General features: G+C 35.5%; 1 protein-coding gene across 11 annotated transcripts in view; it reads left to right on the top strand.

Annotated features, from left to right (window-relative positions):
• The window catches only part of LOC120523032 (mitogen-activated protein kinase kinase kinase kinase 4), a 222,068-nt gene that overhangs the window by 84,076 nt on the left and 114,324 nt on the right, over nt 1-23,668 (top strand). For all 11 annotated transcript variants that reach the window (XM_039743964.1, XM_039743970.1, XM_039743965.1 and 8 more), the window contains 8 exons: nt 194-304; nt 1,799-1,889; nt 5,764-5,894; nt 7,165-7,219; nt 13,681-13,759; nt 15,070-15,245; nt 17,177-17,249; nt 21,074-21,284. In XM_039743964.1, the coding sequence (XP_039599898.1) occupies nt 194-304; nt 1,799-1,889; nt 5,764-5,894; nt 7,165-7,219; nt 13,681-13,759; nt 15,070-15,245; nt 17,177-17,249; nt 21,074-21,284 (927 nt within the window). The remainder of the gene's footprint in view (nt 1-193; nt 305-1,798; nt 1,890-5,763; nt 5,895-7,164; nt 7,220-13,680; nt 13,760-15,069; nt 15,246-17,176; nt 17,250-21,073; nt 21,285-23,668) is intronic.

Genomic DNA, 23,668 nt, shown 5'->3' with positions numbered 1-23,668 from the left:
ACATTTGAATTACATCAGTCTGTGTGTAATGAATGAATCTAATATACAAGTTTCACTTTTTTAATGGAATTACTGAAATAAATCAACTTTGTCATGATATTCTAATTTTATGACCGGCACCTGTAGAGCACATATTTAATCACCCTTGATTGCAAAATTTAATTCCTCTCAACGTATATCATATATATTCTAGCTTGTCATGGAATTCTGTGGTGCTGGCTCTATCACAGATTTGGTGAAGAACACAAAGGGAAATAGCCTGAAAGAAGACTGGATTGCATATATCTCTAGGGAGATTCTCAGGGTAAGATATGTCCCAGTTCATAATGTATAACATATTGCTATCCTTTTTAGTACTAAAAGATGAGATTATGCCTGCCTGTATGAAAGTCTGTAAAATGTGGTGCTACTTTGAAATTGTAAGATGCAATCATTTTTATATATTGTTAAAGTGTTGTGATTTTGTTAGATACACTGCCAAATCTTTTACTTTAATGTTGTGGAGTTGTTGCATTTCACTTATGTCTGCACAATTGAAAGGAATGCTTGACCTAAAAATTTACTGATTTTAAGGATAAGGTTAATATGAATTTTTTGCCAAAAGATGCCAATTTTTATTTTGGAGCAAAGTTCATCAGTTAAAGTGGTATATTAACACCTTCACTTTTCCTAGTTTGTAGTTCTAATAAGGCAATAAGAGGATTTTTCAATGAATATCCAAAATGTACTTACTTTTTGATTACAGTACTATGTTTATTAACACAGGTAGTATCAAACATGAAGGTCAGTGAACACAAAAGAATACATTTAATCTGGTTTGTTTTTCTTTCTATCTCTCTCCTATAAAGGAGACACAGACATATGGGTTTTATTTTCTATGTTAACTTTTTGTCTAGAGAGTGGCCAACAAAACATTCACTCATTACTAACTTTCAAATGCTTTGGTAAGATTTCTAGTTTACCAGGTTGAATGGCTGAATATTTGTCTGGTTGACAAGTGTCTGGTTTACTAGATTCTCAGATGCATTTATTCTCTTAACTGTTCATCTGAGTGTCACACAAATTTAGAGACTGGTGCAAGATAAGTGGAATTTTATGCCCTGACAAGTTTAGTTTCCTACTAAATTAGGAGGGAGAAACTAATAAAAGTAAACTTTTACCTGATACAGAGGTTATTACTTTTAGTTTATGTAACACCATCGACAAGATGACACATATTCTAATAGTTTCATTGACTTTATTTTAGGTATGAATTTACAGTCAATTTTTTGCTACAGAATCAAATGTTAAAGCAGTCTTTTGTACAGTTCCTGACATCTCAAAAGTTTCAGGTGATTCTTTCTGAACTCTTCATAACCCACAGAGATTTTTTCACTGGCATACATAGATTCTGACCTTGTTTTTGTGTTTCTTTGTCCATGTGTCTCTGTTTTTGGTCGCAACTTGTGCTGTAGTGCAGTTACTGTTTGAGATGTCACATGGTCATTGTTTCGTGCCAATATAAAATATACACTGACCGTTAGTGATTATTGACCTGTTAAGCAAGATGAATGCACAACTTTACATGTAGCCTCTGCTGCTTTTCCTTCTCACTGTCCTTTATTAATGAGGAGCATAATGAAGAACCCAAACCCAAGTTATCTATAGGCTTTATTTTGCTCCTGATGTCTGACACTAGGATTTTCTGTTAGGAGTACAAAGGTTCAAATCTTTGTTGTGGACTACAGCCTAAGAATACGTAGTTTTGATTGTTTGATTCATAACTGTCTTACAGTATTTTACCATTTCTTCCTGATAGGGACTGGCGCATCTTCACGCCCATCATGTGATTCACCGAGACATTAAGGGCCAAAATGTTCTACTAACAGAAAATGCTGAAGTTAAACTGGGTATGTGCATGCTTCTAATATTGTCATAGCCAAAAATGACATCGGTTCTGCCATGTACGGTATGCCAATACATAATCATTGTCGAAGTGTATTGTTTGATTTGAATAACACAAATCTGATTTCTTTTATAGTACAACTGATGTTTTCCCTAGTGAATATAGCTTTAAATATAAACACAGAAAACCTTGTGCATAATTTACCCATTAACTTTCTATAATGATATAAGAAATATTTTTTTCGATGTAACTTTAAATACGTTTATGGATCAAAAATGAACTAGAAAAGACTAACAATAAAGGCGAGTGAATGCTGCACTTGGATGCTTATAATATCTTCTTAGATGTGATTATTTGCATTGGTAAAGTAACTTAATTTAATGTATCAGGAAAGCCAAACATTTTTCAGCTGTCCCTCTTTTAATTTAAAATTAAAAGCTAGCATTGACGAGACATGTTGCAATAGGGGAGACTGAGCTTATTTTTAATACATGTTTAGTAATGTAGTACCTCATCACGAAAATAGCAATGAAATGTAGTTTGCTATACTTTACATTATTATTTTATAATTATTCTTACTTCTTATTGAAACAAATATGGATTATTACATTCTGTCAAGTTTTTGTTTCACATGAACATGATTAAATTACATATAAGCATCCTGATTTCCTGTTTACGGTTATGGGACATTTTGGCCATGCAAATCAGAACAGTGAGCTCCCAAGTTCCAGCAGATCACACAGAGAAAAGACAACCCTGTTACTAAAGTATAGAAAATGTCTGTTCTACAACATTTGATAATTCAAATCAAGCAATGATTCAGTTGTTACTCATCTTAGTCTAACAGCAAAAACAGACTAATTAAGAATACAGATTCAAACTGGACTGCTGAGACCATCAAGGAGACAACAGCTTGGATGGACACTGTTAACTGTCAGGTTTTTCAAGATTTATGTAATCATTACATTGATTTTACTGGCACTCTTACATAATCTGTCATCCTTTTTTGAGGTGCCTTATGTTTCATTTTCCCAAATACAATAATTAAAAGAAAAAAAAAATCATGATTCTAGGAAGAGCTGAGGATCCATGTAGGATTTAGGATCATGAGAGCTACAAGAGAGCAGGATCCAAACCTAACAGAGATGACCTGTCATTTCAGTGTCACCCATCAACCCTACCATTAACATCTGTAGTATTAAGGAACAACCCATGTGCTCCTGTGCTTTCTTGTTTTGAATACAAGACTCTTGAGTTGTTGAAAATAAAATATTTGGACACAATTAATTATACTTTATTAAGGACAGTTATTTTGTTTATTAATAAGTAAATTTTGTCCAACATAAGTATAAGATTTCTATTCATGACAGCATTGATTCTTTGTTTTACCACTGGACCATCTTTAGTTAGCATATGGAGCCAACAGATTAACAGAGGATCCTTTTAACATTTGTCTCCATTGTATTATGCAGCGTCCAAACTGCCCTGATATATATGTGAATTTTATCGCTGCATTTAATATAGTAATTTCAATAATAAACAATGAAAAAATTGTTTATTTTAAAAATTCACAACTAAATACATGTACTGCCTTCTGTTTTTCCAGTAGATTTCTAAGATTTTGACAAACAAGAAGCAGTGGGTACAGATCAGCTCTTGCCTCGGGCCTTTGCCCCATAAGTACTGGAGCTCCTTAGGGAGGTTGCCCACTGTGTTTTTCTTGATGTACACCAATGACGGCATCCGTGCAGACCCAGCAAATTGTTTAAGTTTACTAAAGCTATATTGCTCATTAGTCTCATGAGGAAGTGGACCATTTGTATCATGGTGTAGTAATTGCCATTTTATGTTCAACTCAAGTGAACCACTTCCCCCACTGGGCATAACAGGATTAACAGTTAATATTTTAGAACCACAATTTCCAACACTGAAATGGTATGATCATATAATTATTATAACCATGAAGGCAGAGTACAGAATGTGCTCCCTTTATAAGCTAATGTCATGCACTCAGCTCTGGTCCAGTTTTACAGAGCCATGATTGAGAGTATCTTCCTATCATTCATCCAGTCTGGTTTGACATCTGCTTTCTTCAAGAGCAAATTGTCTCCTGCATAGAGAAAGTGATAGGCTATCATGCACCCTGTCCTGAAAGTGTTCAAAAAGGCAAAAATTGGAGCATGGAAAAATTATTGCTGCTCTTAATCACTTTTACCATTATCTCCCTTATAAACTCTCATATGGTAAATGCTTCTGTTTTAACAGACCCTAAAGCACCTTGTACCTAAATATTTTTTTCCCTGAAGCTTTTTTCAACCACCTTTCTTAACTCAAGACACTTACTGATACCCAATGTAATGTACTGTAATAATAAACTGCAAGATATCACTTTAGTACTATTAAGGAATATGCTAAGATTGCTGTTGTTCGCCTTGAATGTTTTATTTGTTTTATTTCATTTGTATTATTTTTGCTCTAATTGTGCCTATGTTGTAAACTTGTGTTGCATTTTTGTGGAATGCTTGGTATCATCAAGTGCAAGTACCACTCTATTTACAAAAGACATAACAAAAAATTCCTTTACATACATGTATATTTGGTAAAATAGAGTTCTCAAAAAACAAAACAAAACTCTGTAGAGCTGAAACTCTTATTTGCAGAATATCATAAAGGGGCATAGTGTCTCAAAAATTATTACCATTGTGATTTTTTTTGGGGTGAGCAATATTTTTAAGATCAGTGTATCCGCTTGGTTATGTAGACTCTTTTTGTTTATTACTATGTGAAATTTTGTATATTGTTAAAAAATTCTTGTTTTGTTTAAAAAATGTGTTTTGATGGCACGTTCTTTGAAGGACACTTGAAAATAGAATATAACAAATTTGACAAATGAGAGGAGACCATTCAGTTCATCAAGCTGTTTGTATAAGTAATAGTTAGCTAATTTGTCCCAATATCTCATTCATATTTTTCTTAAAAGGTTGTCAAAATTTGTGTCAACTACATGTCTCAGTATTTTGTTCCATAGCCCCACAACTCTTTATGTAAAGAAGTGCTTCTTGGCTTTGGTATTAAATACACTTCCCCCTTAATTTCCACTGATGATCTTGATTATGTTATTCACCCTTAACCCGAACAAATGTTGCTGGATCAACTTTATCAGTGCCTTTGAGGATTTTAAATACCTGGATTAGGTCCTCACTCAGTCTTTTCTACTTGAGACTAAACCAGTTTAATTCTCTAGGTCTGTCAGAAAACATGTCCACAAGTCCAGGGATGCACTTGGTTGTTCTCCACGGCACAGCTTCAAGTGCTGTTCTGTCTTTCTTTTATCATGTCTATCCAATCAAATCCTTTTGCCCATATGTAGCACTTTGCCCAAAAAAAAAAAAAAAATGCTCAAATGTACGACATGTTTTTTTCCTTATATAACTTTAGGTGTTTCCACTGGCTGGGTAAATTTAATTGTTTCATTTTTTGTTCTGACGTGTTTGTAATTTTTTGCATACTAACTTTCTTTCTCTTTGTTAGATTGTTTCAGAAGTAGATTAGGGCCATATTGATATTTGACTTGTTATTAAGGAAAAAATATAAGAGTTTAGCTCTATATCTTCATCCAGAATTGGAAAAGGACATTAAACATAAACTTTATATTTAAGTGACTAAAACTAAAGTACTGTTTTTTGTTGATTTCCTTATCAATGTAAATGTCTTTGATATTCATTGTGCTATGAAGGAATTGACAAAATGTTCTATCAGAGTGCTATTTATATATTGTACATCTCTGCAGCTGTTTGCATTTGTGTATTCTAAAGAAACGTTGCCAAAAAAAGATGACTACATTTTTAAATGAGCTAAATTATTTTAATTTTTCTTAGTGGATTTTGGTGTCAGTGCTCAACTTGATAGAACTGTTGGAAGAAGAAATACTTTTATTGGAACTCCATATTGGATGGCTCCTGAGGTTATTGCTTGTGATGAAAATCCTGATGCAACATATGATTACAGGGTGAGAAATTATTATTTAGCATGGTTATTTCATGATCAAAACACAAATATAATTTTATGGCATATGTCCCCATTTTTGTGTGTATATTTTTTACTTTTTAATGTACTGTAAATGTGGCTGTCAAATTATTATAAAGTTCATATACTTATTTTACACATCGAGCTATTATTGTGTCAGTCTTTTAAATAGGATTTGATATCAGTATTAATGGAAAGAGCTTAATTCACTTTTAAATGTCATGTCTGTAGCTAGTTTCTTGGTCTAATTTTGAGTTAGTGGCTGTCATTATTCTGTCATTCATTTATAAATGATTTGTAGGTAATTGCTGAAATGCTTGTGTAGCTTTTGTGCATCAAGAAACACATCCTGGGTAGTAGGAGTGCCCCCTGCTGGGTACAGCATGGTAACACTGATAATGTTTACTCCATATGAATTTACCACACATCAGTTTTGAATATATGTATAAATTAAAGAGGAACCGCAAAAGAAAGAAAACAAGTTTACTTCTCGTAATTTTGAGTCAGTAGTAGAAATTTATCAGGTTTCTGCCAGAATGTGCGTTGAGGTGGAGTAGTCTTTTTGAAAGCCCTGCTTTATATGTTCTCTCTTAAATTTCTACTGTGCCAATTTCACACAACTTGACTGTGACAGGAAATTTGTCATCATATAAAGTCCATATATTTCTAGATATTATGTGAGAATTTCAGATTTTAAGCCCAGTAGCAAGCCAGAGGAAAAGAGGATGGCCTAAGAGAAGTTTTATGGACTTGTGATGAGTCAGGACATGCAGGTGGCGGGTGTAACATAGTAAGATGCAGAGGACAGGAAGATATTGAAAAAGATGATCTGCTGTAGCAACCCCTAACGAGAGCAGTTGAAAGAAGAAGAAAAAATCCAGTGGCAAGCCACTTGGACTATTTATTTAAGCCTTTGTTACTTACTTTCCATGTAAAGTGTAAATGCAATATTAAACTCCATTTCAGCTTCACTTTAACATTTCATATTGCTTTAAACATTAACAAAATAGATGCACAGTTCCTGATATTTTGCCAGTTAAATTCATTGTTCTCACAAAACAGATTTTGAAAAAGATGTTTTAAGGTATTTTATTAGAATACAATTCAAAATCTTGGAGAAAGCCTTTCTTCCAATTATGCTTATTAGTTTTTGTTCATATACTGTTTTTTTTTTTCTTTTAGGTGTCCGCAAAGTAGTATTTTTAATTATACTAAACATCTTTTGTAAAATACCTTTCCTCCCCTCTCTCCAGAGTGATTTGTGGTCCTGTGGAATTACAGCTATTGAAATGGCAGAGGGTGCACCACGTGAGTGTTGGCAATATTTTATTAGTGTTCTTTGTACTTTTTTCTATGACTTTGCATTTTTATTTCTTTTTCATTTATGCCTCAGTTGATTACATTCTGGCCCTTGTTTCAAACTTCATCCTGCTTTTTTGTGATTTAAAGTATAACCAGTAACAGATGTTCTTTAATTCCATTAAGGTTTGGATGAAGCAAATTAAAATAGTTTAATTGGATAAATTTATAAATTTATTTTGCGTGGTAGTACAAGTTTGTCCCTCTATATTTCTACACTAAACCAAGTCAGAACTTTAAAATTTTGGCCTCATTCTTGTTATAGTTCTTCTTTAACAACTAGGTGACCATCTGAAAGGAAAAAACTTTTTGACTTATGAGGCAGTAAAAACATGGTGAAGAAAAAACTGTCTGTTACAAATGCATATTGGTCATGAATGGCAAAGTCTACCATTAAAAGAATTATACCACTGGAAAGAGCTTGTTTTAATTAGTAACACACAAAGCACGAATTTGGTACCTTGTTTCGCTACAAAGAGATTTGTAAAGTGCATAGGCATACTACTTACGATTACAGAGCTGTGTAATAGAGTTTTAAAAATGCAGTGCTAAATTCATATATGTATTTTATGTCTAAATAGTGAAATGTGTTTTTTTTATGCCATATTCTCTTAAACCCAGTTCTACCATTTAAACAAACTGCAAAGAAATAGTGTCAAGTTTAAGAGTCTGAACAATGCACAGATGTCCTTTTTCACTTCATTTGGAAATTGATACTGCCTGCCTGTTGATGTAAGTGGTGCATCAATGATCTTCAGGATATGCTCAAGTGGGACCCTGCCAGTATCCTCTGAGACCAACTGAAAGGCTCGGACTATGAGGATGCATAAATATTACGTGTACATCTTACTCTATGATGGTTGCTTGAATGTTGCATATCCACCACTGTTGTACATGGATACAGCATATTTCCCAGGAATTGAATCTGTGAGACAGACTCTTGATTTCATAGCAGTTTGAGCCATTGCTTTTTGATTATTCATACTCAAATCCACAATTAAATTAGAACCACCTGTGACACCCTTCTGTCCTGCATGTAGTTTGGCATGAGTGGAACAAATGAGTAGTTGTCCCTTCTTCCAGGAATGGTGGCTGACCTAGAAAATCTTGTCTTTTTTTTTTCTTCACTCTGTGACACTTGCTCTTTTCTAACCCAGGTGAAATGGATGTTACTGATAGTTTGGTTTAAGGCACCAGCTTAATATTTTGTTCATTTAGTAATTTAGTTATGCTCTTTGTATAATTATCTTTATGGTAGACTTTGTCATTCATGGGCAATATGCATTTGAATTCTAGATGTGTATTCATTTTTTTCTATTTTTAATGCCTCATAAATCTGAAGGTTTAATGTCTTTCAGACATTCAGACACCTATTTACTAAAGAACTACTATAATATGAGTAATACCTATAAAAAATTTGAAAGCTCTGATGTAGTCTAGTGTGGAGATATAGAGGGCCAAAATTGCTCAAAAACAAAAAAAATCAATGCAATTTTCAGCAAGCCATAACTTGGCATATATGCAACTGCGGACCAAGTTTATTAGATATTAAAGAATTGTAATAGTAAAAAACATTCTCTGAAAATTTTATGCATCTAGCAATAACCGTACAAACGTTATGACTTACGTAACATTGTAATTTTTTTATTATCACTTGTTCTTCACTAAAATGAAAGTTACATCCCATTTTTAAAGCCTCCATATCTCAGTTTCTTTATCTAGTGACATTATTTTTAGCAAATATAAAGCAAGTCAGAGATGGTGAGTAGGGGATATTTTCTAAAATCTGTTGATTTGCATGGATTGGCTCACATATTATGCCAATTGTATCTACTTTCTTTGTTCACAATATTATTTGAAATTTTGTATTTATTGTTTATGTACAGTATAGCTGGTGGAATGACTGCCTGCAGCTTATATGTGTGGACTATAGTGTGATTTATCTTTCAAAAAAATGTCCTTGTAGAAATCAACTGCTTTAATCCTGTGACATATCTTGTTACAAAATGCATTCTAGTGTACTAGTGTTGCCAAGTAATTTAGTATTTATTAGGCCTTCATTAACAACATAATTTAAGAAACATTTAACTACTTTTCTTTTATATGCAGACACGTGTAAAGCCACCAATAACTTTTCCTGATAGCACTGAGCTTTTTGCAAACAATGATATCCTGCATTACATATGATGTCTGTTTAATTCTTAAACGATTCATCTCACTGTTTATTTGAAGCTTTGCGCAGTATGTGTAATTGTTAAAACTACAAATATGTACATTGCTGCTTGAAATTTTGTGAACCTCTAGATTTTATTTCTTGCTAAATCAGCACAGTCTTATTTATAATTTAAATGAATTATTGCACACAATGCAAACATAAAAAGGTAAATAAGAACAGTGCATGTGCTGTGATTAGCTTTGTTCCCTCAGATCTAGTGGCCTGATTTATGATGCAGTTTTTAACTGCTTATATGTGAGTGAGTAGGCACTGCAGTAGATGTAGTCTCCTCCAAGATGATCTCTGTGCAGATATAGAAAATATGAGACCACATTGTCTCTACCTTGATGTAGACTTCTTTCAGAATTATATTACAGAGAAAACAGTAAGTCTATCAGTAGCCAAAAAAACTGAAGCGTTGTAAGAGATTGTGAGAATGTGGTTTTAACTATAGGAAACTTTTTTTTTTTTTTTCATTTTCAGTCATAGCTGAAGAATTATGTCCCCTTTTACTTTTGCTCATGCAGAAATTCTTATTTACACTTTCTTTGCCTTAATTGAATTAATTTTATTGAATAATATAACTTGTAAATATCCACCATTTCTTAGCATAAATAAAAACTTACTTTGATTACACATTTAACAAAGTTCAATAGAAATTTAAAATGTTTCAAGCAAAACTGAGGATTTAGACTGCAAATTGTTGAGGTTTTGGGTGCAAAACAGTGGGCACAAAAGTAGTGTGAATCCTTTCTGTAAAGTTGTGATTCCATGCCATTTTGCACTAGTGAAAAAACGGGGGAAAGAGCCGAGTGTGAACATAGCCTTATTTTGTTTTCAAAAATTGGTTTCAAAGTTGTATGAACTGCGCTACAACTGAGTTTCAGGCTCTCATGGTTTAATAATAGTGCTTCTGCTGTCTGTACAATAAGAGCATTTAAGACAAAGAATAATAATTTGAAACGGCAAAAGAACAATGATGACACAAATTAAATTTAAAACACCAGGGGCCTCATGCATAAACAGTGCGTATGCACAGAAATGTTGTGTAAGAATGTTTCCACGTTCAAATCACGATGTATAAAACCTACACTTATCGTAAAGCCACGCACTTTTCCACGGTACCTCATACCTTGTCGTACGCAAGTTCTCCACTCGGTTTTGCAGACTGGCGGCACCCAGCGTCAAAGCAGTGCTACTGTTCCTGTGTGGTTACTCTTTATTTTCCTGACACGGCTTTATAAATACACTGAAACTAACTGCATATTGTTTATTAGTGTAATGCATCTGATTGTAATTAACTTGTAACAATATAATGATCCAGGGAATAGCCATAGTATTCCAAATACCATAACTGCTTTAGCGTTGTTACTCTCACTGCACCATGATGTTCTTCTTTCAGCTGCTCCCGTTAGGAGTTGCCATAGCGGATCATCTTTTTCCATATTACTCTCACTGCACCACTCGGAGTATTTATATCACTGTATCTGAGTAGGGAATCACAGCAGCAGCTGATCGGAAAGAGAATTCTCGATATACAGTATTAAGCGCACATTGTCTCAGCCACGGTAAAACGTTTTAAAGCTTTTCCTGTATGGACCTCGCGGTTCAGAAACAGTTTCATCCCAAGAACTGTAAACACACTCAATCAATTGCTCCTTGTAGAACTGTTTGTACTTATAAGTACAATCACTGCACTGTAAACTTGCACTACAGTTATAATATTACACAACCTGAGCCACTTTATAAAGCGCGTATTTACATATGATGACGATATCATTTTTAAGATGAAGTGCAGCATAATATGTTTATTATATTATACAGATAAAACTTTAACTTCATTTAAATAATCTATATTCTTCACTGGAACTAGAATAATTAAACATGTACTACGAAGATATTTCAATGTTGCTTAAACGTTTTGAAGAATCTGCGCTCTAAGCTTACAGATGGCTTAACGTCTATTACAGAGCTGATTGTGTGGAGATCGGTTTCTTGGAGGAAGAAAAGCAAGGAATGCAGGGGCGGCTACGCCAATATATATTGAATATAAAACAGAAAGAAAATATGACGACACAGCTAAAAATGCAGCAGCAAATTTCGACAAAAATTAAACTCTCGTGTCATGAGCACGAGGCGGCTATGCAGTGTCCGCAATGGACGTGGCCATCCACCGTGCATAAGATACCATATTGACATTGGCGGGTGAAGGGGCCACCGATTCTTTCTCTGCCCAGGGCTGCCACAAGCCTAGAGCCGCCCATGAGTACTGCTGCAATAAATAATTTCGTCGAAGGTCACGCACAATCACTGCGCCGTGAAACCCATGTTTAATAATGTGCTTTAACTCCTATCATCATGAAAATGATATCACATATACATCTCAGTATTTTAGTTATTCAGAGAGCTGTAATATCACGAATGTAATGGATTCTGTGTCCTGTCGGAGGAAGAGAGCCTGTTTAAGAAGCAAGTAGTGATTCACACACACAGAGCACATAGAAGATCACATACAAAACAAAGCATTTAACGTGCTGCTTTAATTACAATGTGATTTGAGAAACTGGTTAAACGATTTTAAGATGAAGTTTATAATGTTCTACTTTAATGACAAACTAAACAACATGATAAAAGTGGAAATTTCGAGATTGAAGTTGTCATTTCATGCTTTTTCCCCACTGTGTGCCTTTTTTTCTCTGTACCCTAATAAGCTTTCACATGACACTCAGACAGTGGGCTACAACTCGCCTTTTCACGGCGACTTTGATATCTGACAGCTTCTTTTTTGTTTCCGGCACTGTGCGATTTTGTGAATGTGAGCGTTCAAGTTTCTCCAACACGCTATGTCACTCAATCAACTTCCTTTTGTTGATTATACCATGGTTTAAATAAACAAATAGTATGTTTTTCCTTTGCCTCCACTTGGTATTCGCTGAAATTCTTATATTTTTCCCCCGTGCTTTTCCCATCGTCTTTTCACAGAAGGCTGAGCTTAAGGGCGATTTATATTGATTTGCTTATTCAAAGAGGCATAATTCTGGGAGGAGTTGGGGCGGGACAGAAGGCGTGTGCACGAGCGTTACTTTTTACGCTGACCGGGATTTATGGAGCGGAAGAACGCAGAAATTGGAGTACGCACAGATTCCTGCATCTGGATTTTTCTGTGCTTTCGGCTTTTGTGCTTATGTCATTTTATAGTGTGAATTCTACACACGCCGTTATGCGTGAGTCCCCAGGACATGTTTAAGTTGGAAAATATGCATTAATCACAAAAATAACTGCAGTGAAATTCAAAAAAATAAATGTGGCAAAAAAATAAATATGGCAAAAAGTATCTGTATTTAAGGTGAAAAATCTAAAATTAATATTAGTTGAGATATATATATATATATATATATATATATATATATATATACACACACACCCTCAGAACAGGTACTTGTTTTATATTTATAGAAGCGTGTGCAGCTGTGCTAACATCTGCAGTGCAATCTCTGTTAGAATGTAGAAAGAATGGCATGTTATTAGATTACATACTGCATAGCACAATTTTATTGCATGCAGATAACACATTCCTTATACATTCCAAGAAATATCTTGCTACAGACTTTTCCACTACTACAGTGATTTTATTACCAAGTGTCTCTCTCTATATTTATGCATAATGTTTGAGTTTCTTGTGATTTTCAAATTGCTCCAGAGAAAAAGTTATCAAGTACACCACCACACTATAATGTAAACTAGGGCTGTCTCTGCAACCTAAAAGGTTGATTTCTTATGAATTTAGGATTATTTTAAATTTGACTTACTGTAATATGTTTTATTATTTTGTAGAGAGCTTTCTAGACCAACAGAAGAAGTTCAAACAGTTTTATTTTTTTATATTTAAGTATTCACACCACTCCAGTATTAGTATGTTCTCCAGCATTCAATAATGTGAACCACACAAATAGTGCTTTAAGTTCAGCTAACAAAGTTTTATCTCAGTAAGTGGAATGTACAGTAAATATACAGTACTTCTATGAAACTTGAATAGTAGTGCACTCCATCAGAGTATCTACTAATTATTTAAAAATATCAGCCTCTCTGTTGGTCTTTCTGTCTATCTAGTTCAGAAACAAACTACCCAACCCCTTTTTGTTTAGTTTTTCTTTATTGATTCTTTGTGTTTATAGATGTTTTATTCTCTTTTTAGCACTTTGTGATATGCATCCAATGAGAGCACTCTTCCTTATTCCTAGAAATCCTCCTCCAAGACTGAAATCCAAAAAATGGTAAGTAGGTAGTTTTCAAATAATTTAAGAGAAATGGTGATCCATGCAAGACTTGAGATTCAGAATTCAAAATTGCTTTTGTAATTGGAACTGTTGGTTGCTAGAATCATGTTTTTAATACTTTGCCTTAGACTTGATACTGCCTGTTGAAAGTGAACTAATATATACCTGGGTAAAACATGGACCTTAACAGTTACAACCCCCGTTAAAAGGTCACTGATATAAATAACATTAAGCAAATTGTCCAACAAAATGATGCAAGGGTATCATTAAAACAGTTGAAGCCAGTGAATGTACCATGATTTTATATAGAAAAGCATAATTTTGTAAAGTAACAAACTGTAATGAAATAAAATATGTAGGTATTGAAATACAACTGTTACAATTATATCAAATTTTCATTAGTGAAGAAGCTGGTAATCAACTGGGAGGAGGGTTTATCTTTATGTAGACTTTATCTTGAATACCATAGCTAGGCAGTAAAGTTGTAACAGTGAATTCTGGTAATACGTTAAAGTCAACATACAATATTGAGTTTTACAGACTGTACATTTACGTGGTCCATGCAATCAATTGAACATTTTAAGAACTGCATGCAAAAAAAAACACTAAACACAGGTAAAAAGAAATAATGTCATACTGCTATGTACATTGTCCACCCTCTCTACGCTCTGGCCTTGTTGGACCACTAAACTAAGCTTATGCAGGTGTTTAAACTGGTCAAGGCATGCTGCAGTTTCTGATATGTGTTTTATCCAGGATTTGAATTGGGCTGGTACCCACTGTCATAACTTACTGACGGTTTCATCAGTTCGACTTTGCAAACAGGAGCATAGTTTCATGGTGCTCTGCAGTACTGTGTGCTTTTATCACCAGAGGATGTACCCTTCTTTCCCAACCCTGTACTTCAAAGTACTGTGTATGTATGTAAGCACACTTGACAATCCAAGGAGGACACTCTCCCCACCCTGTGCTCTAATTTGTATGCATTTTATTCTACATCTTGAGTAAGAGGAGTAAGAACTGATCAACAGAATAGGGAGTACTGTGTGTACCCATGGGCCATACTTCATCCTGTAGTTCTCTCTACCTAACTTTTTGCTTCTGGTGAAGAAACACCTATGCTCACAGCCACATTGCCTGGCACACAGTTGAGCTTTACTAGTCTAAAAAGCTGGAATTCAATATGGGTCCTGTAAATTAGTATTGTAAATTTAATATGATAATATACTGTAACTATATAGTTATTATTGGGTTTCTTTATGTTTATTTGAACTTTTCCAACATATCCATGTATTTGTAATTTTCAGGTCTAAAAAGTTCTTCAGTTTTATAGAAGCTTGTTTAGTGAAGAACTATATGCAGCGACCTCCAACAGACCAGTTGCTAAAGCATCCTTTCATCCGGGACCAACCAAATGAACGTCAAGTTCGGATCCAGTTAAAAGATCACATAGACAGAACAAGAAAGAAGAGGGGAGAAAAAGGTACTGTGGATGTTTTTTGGTCTTAATTCATTTTTCATTCTTCTTGTCTTGATTTCATTTAATTCCCTCTTAAACTTAAATCTTTGTTTTAGAAGCTTAAACTGTTATTTTCTCAGTAGCGGAATGTGCTAAAGAAAATATAAAGCTCCTTTACTTTTGGCTTAAAATCAGTAAGTAAATTAATAGAGATTGCAATCTTCTTGACTTTGATGTTCATGTCATAATTTTCAATGCAAAGAAAAATCTACTAGCAACTATGGATCATTTTATTGCAGATTTCAGACAAAGGCAGGAGCATTGATTTTCCTGAACCATATTAAAGTTCAAAGGAAGAGATGCTGTGTTCAGGTTATGTGGCATAAACCCTTCACTACACACTCAATGAGTTTTTGCCAACTGCAACTTCTCATGTTTTCAACAAGCAGACAAAGTGCATTTGCGGTGCACAATAAAAGACTGTTACAGGGCTAGATGCCTGCTTCCCGCGGTTAAGTGTTGTGGTGGCTCTTTGTTTATTATATTTTCCTGGCATGGTAGTGTCCCTGGTTTTACCTAGGCCAAGGTAAATGTCAGTATATTCAAGACAATGCTTAGCAATCATGTTTATCCTAAAGTGAAGTATTTCTGTCGCAGTAAAGGTTCTGTATTGCAGGTACATGATAATAGGTCTCCCTCATTCATCAAAATAAACCATATACCCCGATCAGCCACAACATTAAATCCACCTGCTTTATATTAAGTAAGTCTTCATTGTGCTGCCAAAACAGCTGTGACCTATCCATATAAGTCCTGTAAATTGCAAGTTGGGGCCTCCCTGGATTGGACTTGTTTTTCCAACGCATCCTACAGATGCTTGATCAGATAGAGATATGGGGAATTTGGAGACCAAGTCAGAGCATCACGCTATGTCTGCTGGCTTGCCATTTTTCCATAGTGTGTCCTTCGGCTATCTCTTCCCTAGATAAACAACACACACTTACCTAGTCATCCATATGATCTAAAAGAAAATGTGATTCTCCAGACCAGGCTACTTTCTACCTTTTGCTCCAAGGTCCAGTTTTGACAATCCTGATCATTGTAAGCACTTTTGGCAGTGGACAGGGTTCAGCATGGGCTAACTGCTAACTGCTCTGTGGCTACGCAGCCCCATAACGTACTAAGCAGTGATGCACTGTGTGTTCTGACACTTTTCTCTCATAGCCAGCATTAAACTTTTCAGCAGTTTGTGCTGGAGTATCTTTTCTGTAGGATTAGATCAGATGGGGATTGTCTTCGTTCCCTACATGCAGCAGTGAGGCTTAAGCACCCATGACCTTGTCGCTGGTTCACTGGTTTTCATTCCTTGGGACTACTTTTTGTAGGTACTAAACACTGCATACCCCACAAGATTTGCTGTTTTGCAGATACTCTGTCCTAGTCGTCTTTGTTAAAGTTGCTTAGATCCTTAGACTTACCTATTTTTCCTGTTTCCAGCACATCACCTGTTCAAGAAAGGTGCCATTGTAACATGTAAATCATTGTTTTTCACTTCACTTGTCAGTGGTTTTAGTGTTGTGGCTAAATGATGTATTATGGCCAACCAGTATTCTAATGTTGGGCAAAATAAGCTATTCTGGATGGAAATATGATGTGTCTTCTGTATATTTCCAGAGATGTTAAGAGCTTGTGCCAGAGCACACTGAAGTTGATATAGTTATTTTTCATGAACCACTCCTAAAATATGATCATTGATGTAAGTGTTTCTCCTGCCAATTACAGGGATAAGATATATCAAGTGCTCAGTTTATATCAAGTTCTCAGTGTGTCTTTTTGAAAACTGAAAGATGCAAAGTAAATTGTATGTACTTTGTCTTTTTGTTGCTGTTTTATATGGTATATGCTGAGTTTGTTTGACATGAATGAAGATTATTTTTTATTTTATTTATTTACAGATGAGACTGAATATGAATATAGTGGAAGTGAAGAAGAGGAGGAGGAAGTACCTGAGCAGGAAGGGGAACCAAGGTAACATTTATTTGCTTTGTTTCTTGCTTTCTTGCAATTATTGTTTTTTTTTTAAATGAGCTCCTTATGTTCTGACTGAAGGTTAAGTTTGTATGTAATGGTAAGTGCCGGTCCTAAAATCTTTCCCAAGAATTTTCTACACAAGATTTTAGTAAAATGCTATTTGAGACATGTCATTTTATCTAAATTGCTTGGCGAGTTATGGGAATGTTATATTGCTATTTATGTGTAACAGAATCAGATAAAACTGTCTTACCATAGTAGTGCTGTTTTGACTATGACCATGGTCTTAACATTCGCCTGGATACATGACATTTGGGTTATACAACAGAATTACAATGTTTTTTTTCCACATTTTTATGGACATTTTGATATTGCTGTGTTGCTTTGTTGAAGTGACACCCATTGTGTCAGGACATTTGCAAGCTCTGTTTTTTGTGAAAGCATGTATTTAAAATTTTTTCTTGGCCATTATACAAACTATATAGGTAAGGAAGACACAAAAATATTTTTGATGGAGTATTCCAAAGCTGGTAATGTTTATTTTTGAATTATAAAAAGAAATTTGAAAACTGCAATAAACTCTAGTATTAAAGGTCCTAGAAAAAGCTAGTCATAGAAAATAAGTGTGTATTTGGCTGAATGAGTAAAAATATTGAAGCGTTTGGCTGAACATGTGACACTGTTTCCATTGCTGCACTGTGCTGGTGGATGATGCTTTCAAATATCACCTCCCTGTTCTATAGGGAATGAGTCATACGTCATACCACCTTGTGTATTGAGGCATGGATAGCATCTTTAGAGGATTGTGCTAGTTTGTATACAACAGGGAATGCTAGAAGTAGTGGTATACTTTGAAGGATCACAAAGTTTTCTTTAAAAGCAAATGAAAAATGGTGAGAAGCTAAAGGGATCACACTGGGTTGCAAAGCAACATTAAACAACCAGTAAACCTTAGAATATTATTACAAACTGCCTGAAGTAGGGGCCTGAGTTGCCTTGAAAGGTTGCATATTGGAATCTTTTTAGTTAGCCAATAAAAGTTGTCATTTTGCTTGACTTCTCATGACATTCCTACTTGTGACCCTCCCACATTCACATAAATTTCCGGTTAGGATTTTAGTACTAGGAAGTTAGGATTTTGGAAGATTGCTGTTAGTTTGGTAGTTAATCACAACAAGCAATTAAGGATAAGCTTAATTTGTTCATGGATAGTGCTGGGCGGTATACCGGTTCATACCAAAAAAGGTTTTTTATTTTTGGTATGATATGGATTTTTCTTATACAGCAACACCGGTTTAAATAGCCTAAACAACGTTCGGAACATAGTGCAGCGGGAAACTGTTTTGGGGGGGGAACCTTTTTCACTGCTGCACCGCTAAACACACATGCAACAGAGTACATGAATTAGTGGAGGTATTGAGCAATGAAAATGGACAGAGAACATTCTGAAACTGAAGCTTTAGCAGACGATAAAGTTGAACATAATGACACAGAAGAACTTTTGCCGAAAAAGGAGCCATGTCTGTTGTCTGGATACACTTTGGTTTTAAAAGGTTGGATGTGGACCATTATGTTCAAGTATACTGCAAGCCAGGTTGTACTTGTTTTATTTTTTTCCCAATACTGTGTAATGTACCTGTAGAGTGACATGTTGACTTTATTCTCAACATTTCCACTTTAATCTCGATGCTTATGAAACCTCTCTCTGGACCAGTTTCTATAGAGCAGATGCACAGTTGCCCAATACCACAAGGAAATGTGCAGTGCCTATGTCTGCAGCATGGCAGAATAGCCGTCAAACCTGAAAGGTGTGCGAATATATTAATAAAAGCAGTTCTACCCAGTCGCCCATAGCAATCTGCCCATGCAAATATATAATGTGACCAAGGTAGAAATTAAATCTGATCCTGTATCAAAATATTAACCATTAAACTCAATGGATACTTAATATATTGATATCTACTTCTGTATTGGCCTCAACATCCTTCCTGCACGTTTTTATACTTGTTCCTACAAGAGAAGACGGTGTTACTGGTTAAAAGGATGCAATACATTTACAAAATATTTGTAATAATTATTGTGAAATAACACAATTTTAAAAACTTTGAATGGTTGTACTAAGCATAGCAGGAAGCAACATTCTTGTGAGCTCAAAAGTATGTTTAAGGAAAACAAAATTCCTCTCTTTTGTTTTTTAATAAATGTAAATATAATTTGAATATATGATTGGAATTGTTCAAATAAATGGAGTACCTTTCCTTTTACTAGGTAAAAAAAATAAAATGGCAGTGACAACTTGTTGCTTTCCTTCTTTTAATTTAACTTTTTTTAAAGTGAGATTCTTTTTAGATAAATAATACCACCAGTTTAGTTGCAAGAAATTGCTTCTGCTTTCATCCTAATAGCATTATCACTCGCCCTCAATTTGCTGGTTGTGAGCTCACATTTCAACACCAAATGACTTCCTTAGAATAGCTGTCTGAAAAATTGATGTCCTCTAGCCATCATATGCTAACTATATACCTTAGATAAGACAATTTCTTACTGTGTAAATGTAATGCAAGTTCTCATATCAAAGGTTGACTAGTTTTGTAGTTTCATGTATTCTTGAATTAATAAAGGTCCACAAGTTAGTTTCTTGCTTCTAGTAGTATAATGCTAGGCTGAAAATGAAGGTTCAGCAGGATATTGTCCACACTGTACCAGCAAACATGCATACACATGAATCTTAAAAGTCACCTGGGGCTGGATAGGAGTTGCAACATTCATTATATTTTCATATTCTGAAAATAATTGATGACAGTGAGTTACATTTCTTAAGAAATATGTGTATGGAAATTGTTCCTGTAAAAAGATATTTTTGTTTCATCTTTCTTTATTTGGACAAAAATGTTCTTACTAAACCACCTTTTAGTCCTGTGGTTTGAATGTGCTCAATTTTAGTGCACAAGAAAATTTTCTAGAAATACAATATTTAACAATATTTTACTTAGTATAGTGTTTGAGAAATTATGAACATATGACTGGATACCTGACTCGTAAAATATGTGACCAATGTAATTTGATATTTTTATGGATGCTTTGATATTGTTGTTATTCAGTGTGAGTCCCCATTTAGGCCGTTTGTATTAGGAATTTTGTTTGGTCTCTTTTTTACAAAAACATGAGATTAAAACTTTTATTCATCCATCACTACGAACATTGTGGAGTTAGTAATAGATTAAAAAAATTTTTGTGGGTGAGTTATTCCTTTAAGGGCCATCCTACTTCAGTATTTATGATATTAGGTTTGATTGAGAGTGCTGTAATATATATTGATCAGCTATATAAATATAAAACATGTTTACATTTGGTAGAATAATTGCACTTTATTTATTCCACAAATATGTTTAGTAGTCACAAATTTGTCCTATTGTATTAATACTCTATTAAATTTATATATGCATTTGCACCAAACCAACCTGGTTCCCTCCCACTTTAAGTACATTTGTAAAATTAAAAACAATGTATCTTCTCATGGATATTTTCATATTTATTATTTTTTTCCTCTTTCTTTGTCTTTAACATAAATTTATACTTATGCACTTGTACCCAACCTGGTTTACTCCCACTTTAAGTTGTATTATTAAGTTTGTTTGTAAAATTAAAAAATGTTTTCTAATGGAATTTTACTTCTTTATTATGAATTTATGAAATTATTTTTAGCTTTCATTTTCCTTACCTGTTAAAATGATATGCATGTGTTCATTCAAGTGTCATTTTCTGTTTTTCAGGAACCCAACTTGTCTTACCATTTTTTTTTTTTTTAATATATCTTACAGTTCCATTGTGAATGTCCCTGGTGAATCAACACTTAGAAGGGATTTTCTGAGGCTACAGCAAGAGAATAAGGAGAGATCAGAAGCCTTGCGCAGACAGCAGCTCCTTCAAGAACAGCAGCTGCGTGAACAGGAGGAGTACAAGAGGCAGCTTCTTGCGGAACGTCAGAAGCGTATTGAACAGCAAAAGGAGCAAAGGAGACGTTTAGAAGAGGTAAGGAAGCCATTGAGGCTGTAGTATATAATTTTCCTATTTTGTGTTTTTAGTTAAACGTGTCCCAGCAAAATTGGTACAAGTAGGAAAGGGTTTTTCTGTTATTTTGTCAAATCTATATGTATGCAATACAAAGTTGACTCATTTACTTACTCCTCAAGGAAAACACTATTTCTTCTTTACAGGCAGTCCCCGGGTTATGTACGAGATAGGGACTGTAGGTTTGTTCCTAAGTTGAACTTGTATGTAAGTCGGAACAGGTACATAATTTTTAAAAATGCTGTTGTTGACCAACTGTAAGCAAGTGCTCTGCCAATGAATTAATAGAGTTTCACCTCTCTCTGACATTTTTATTATTTCTACTTTATTTTCAATGGTGATGGTTTTTCTCTTTTTTTACTGTATCACCAGCACTTGCATCAGATTTGTGTTTCACAGACATTGTTGAAGGGTGAAGACAAGAGGTTAAGATGAACTCTTCTGCACAGCACTGATCACGCTATCACAGCAGGAAGGCACCCCTTGTAAGCTCGTCTGGTGCACTGAACGAGAGACAGCTTCCTGCTATGTGTGTAACAGTACAAGCAGGTTTACTATTGAGAATGAATGGGGGCGGTGAGGGGAGGTTCACCTCCACTTGCATACAGTATGCTGCCTGCAGTGTCCGCCCACTGAGCACTCACCCGCCTTCGCCCCCATTCAACCAGCAGCCACCCGAGGCACACTACAATGCTGCCCTCTGCTGCCCCATTCACCCTCAGTGGCCTCCGTTCAGCCACAACCGGGTCACTGCTTGCAGCATCACCAAACATCCACTGAGAACGAACGGGGCAGCCGCTTGAGGGACACTGCAAGGCTGTGTGCTGGGGCGGGCAGTTAAACGATACCTCCTCTGCCCTATCCAGCCTGCGTTCAGTCAGGAGCTGCGGCGGCATGGTGGGCGGGCAGCGAACCGCCCCCCTCCGCCCCATCAAGCTTCCGTCCTGCACACAAGTGGTAGCTGTGGACCCCGGGTCACTGCTTGCCACGCACCTAGCTGCCCAATGAGAATGAATAGGGTGCGGCCCCCTCCACCCCATTCATCAACCGGCGCCATCTAAGGGACATTACACTGTGCGAGCAGCAAAACCAGCCTCCACCCAGTCTAGCCAGCGCTTGCAGCGTCCCCAGGCTGAAGATGACAGAGTGGCAGTTACTGAAGAGCCTGCGTCGCGTCCCCCAGACAAATTAGGGAGCAGCTGCGGCCACATTTGTATGCCGGATGTTCGTAACTCGGGGACTACCTGTAGTTAAAAACATGAAATCTGTCAGGCTTGTACATCTAGGGCAATAGGTTCCCCTGTAAGAATGGACATTTCGATATATCGGAATTTAGGAATAAACTTCCCCCTCCATCAGTAAAAATAACTAAAACCTGCCAAAATGTCAAAAATGTTTGACTGATTCAATTAAATATTTGATGACATTCTAGAAAAAAGATGCTTAGCTGACCCATGTTATTTTGTTTACAGTCATATGAAAAAGTCTGGGAACACCTCTTAATTCTTTGGATTTTTGTTTTATCATTGGCTGAGCTTTCAAAGTAGAAACTTCATTTTAATATATGAAATGCCTTATGGAAATAGCAGTATTTTAGCAGTGACATTAAGTATATTGGGTTAACAGAAAATATGCAATATGCATCATAACAAAATTGGACAGGTGTATAAATTTGGCCACCCCAAAAGAGATATTACATCAGTACTTAGTTGAGCCATCTTTTGCAAATATAACAGCCTCTAGACACCTCCTATAGCCTTTGAGTGTCTGGATTCTGGATGGAGGTATTTTTGACCATTCGTCCAATAAGTATCTCTCCAGTTCAGTTAAATTTGATCGCTGCCGAGCATGGACAGCCTGCTTCAAATCATCCCATAGATTTTCGATGATATTCAAGTCTGGGGACTGTGACAGCCATTCCAGAACATTGTACTTCTCCCTCTGGATGAATGCCTTTGTAGATTTCGAACTGTGTTTTGGGTCATTGTCTTGTTGGAATATCCAACCCCTGCGTAACTTTGTGACTGATGCTTGAGCATTAGCCTGAAGAATTTGTTGATATTGGGTTGAATTCATCCGACCCTCGACTTTAACAAGGTCCCCAGTCCCTGAACTCGCCACACAGCCCCACAGCATGATGGAACCTCCACCAAATTTGACAGTAGGTAGCAGGTGTTTTTCTTGGAATGCCGTGTTTTTTCCGCCATGCAAAGTGCTTTTTGTTATGACCAAACAACTAAATTTTTATTTCATCAGTCCAAAGCACTTTTTTCCCAAAATGAATCTGGCTTGTCTAAATGATCATTTGCATACAACAAGCGACTCTGTTTGTGGCGTGAGTGTAG

Source organism: Polypterus senegalus, chromosome 2 (genome assembly GCF_016835505.1).
Source record: "Polypterus senegalus isolate Bchr_013 chromosome 2, ASM1683550v1, whole genome shotgun sequence".
Taxonomy (NCBI): Eukaryota; Metazoa; Chordata; class Cladistia; order Polypteriformes; family Polypteridae; genus Polypterus; species Polypterus senegalus.
This window is presented reverse-complemented; position numbering and strand designations above follow the sequence as displayed.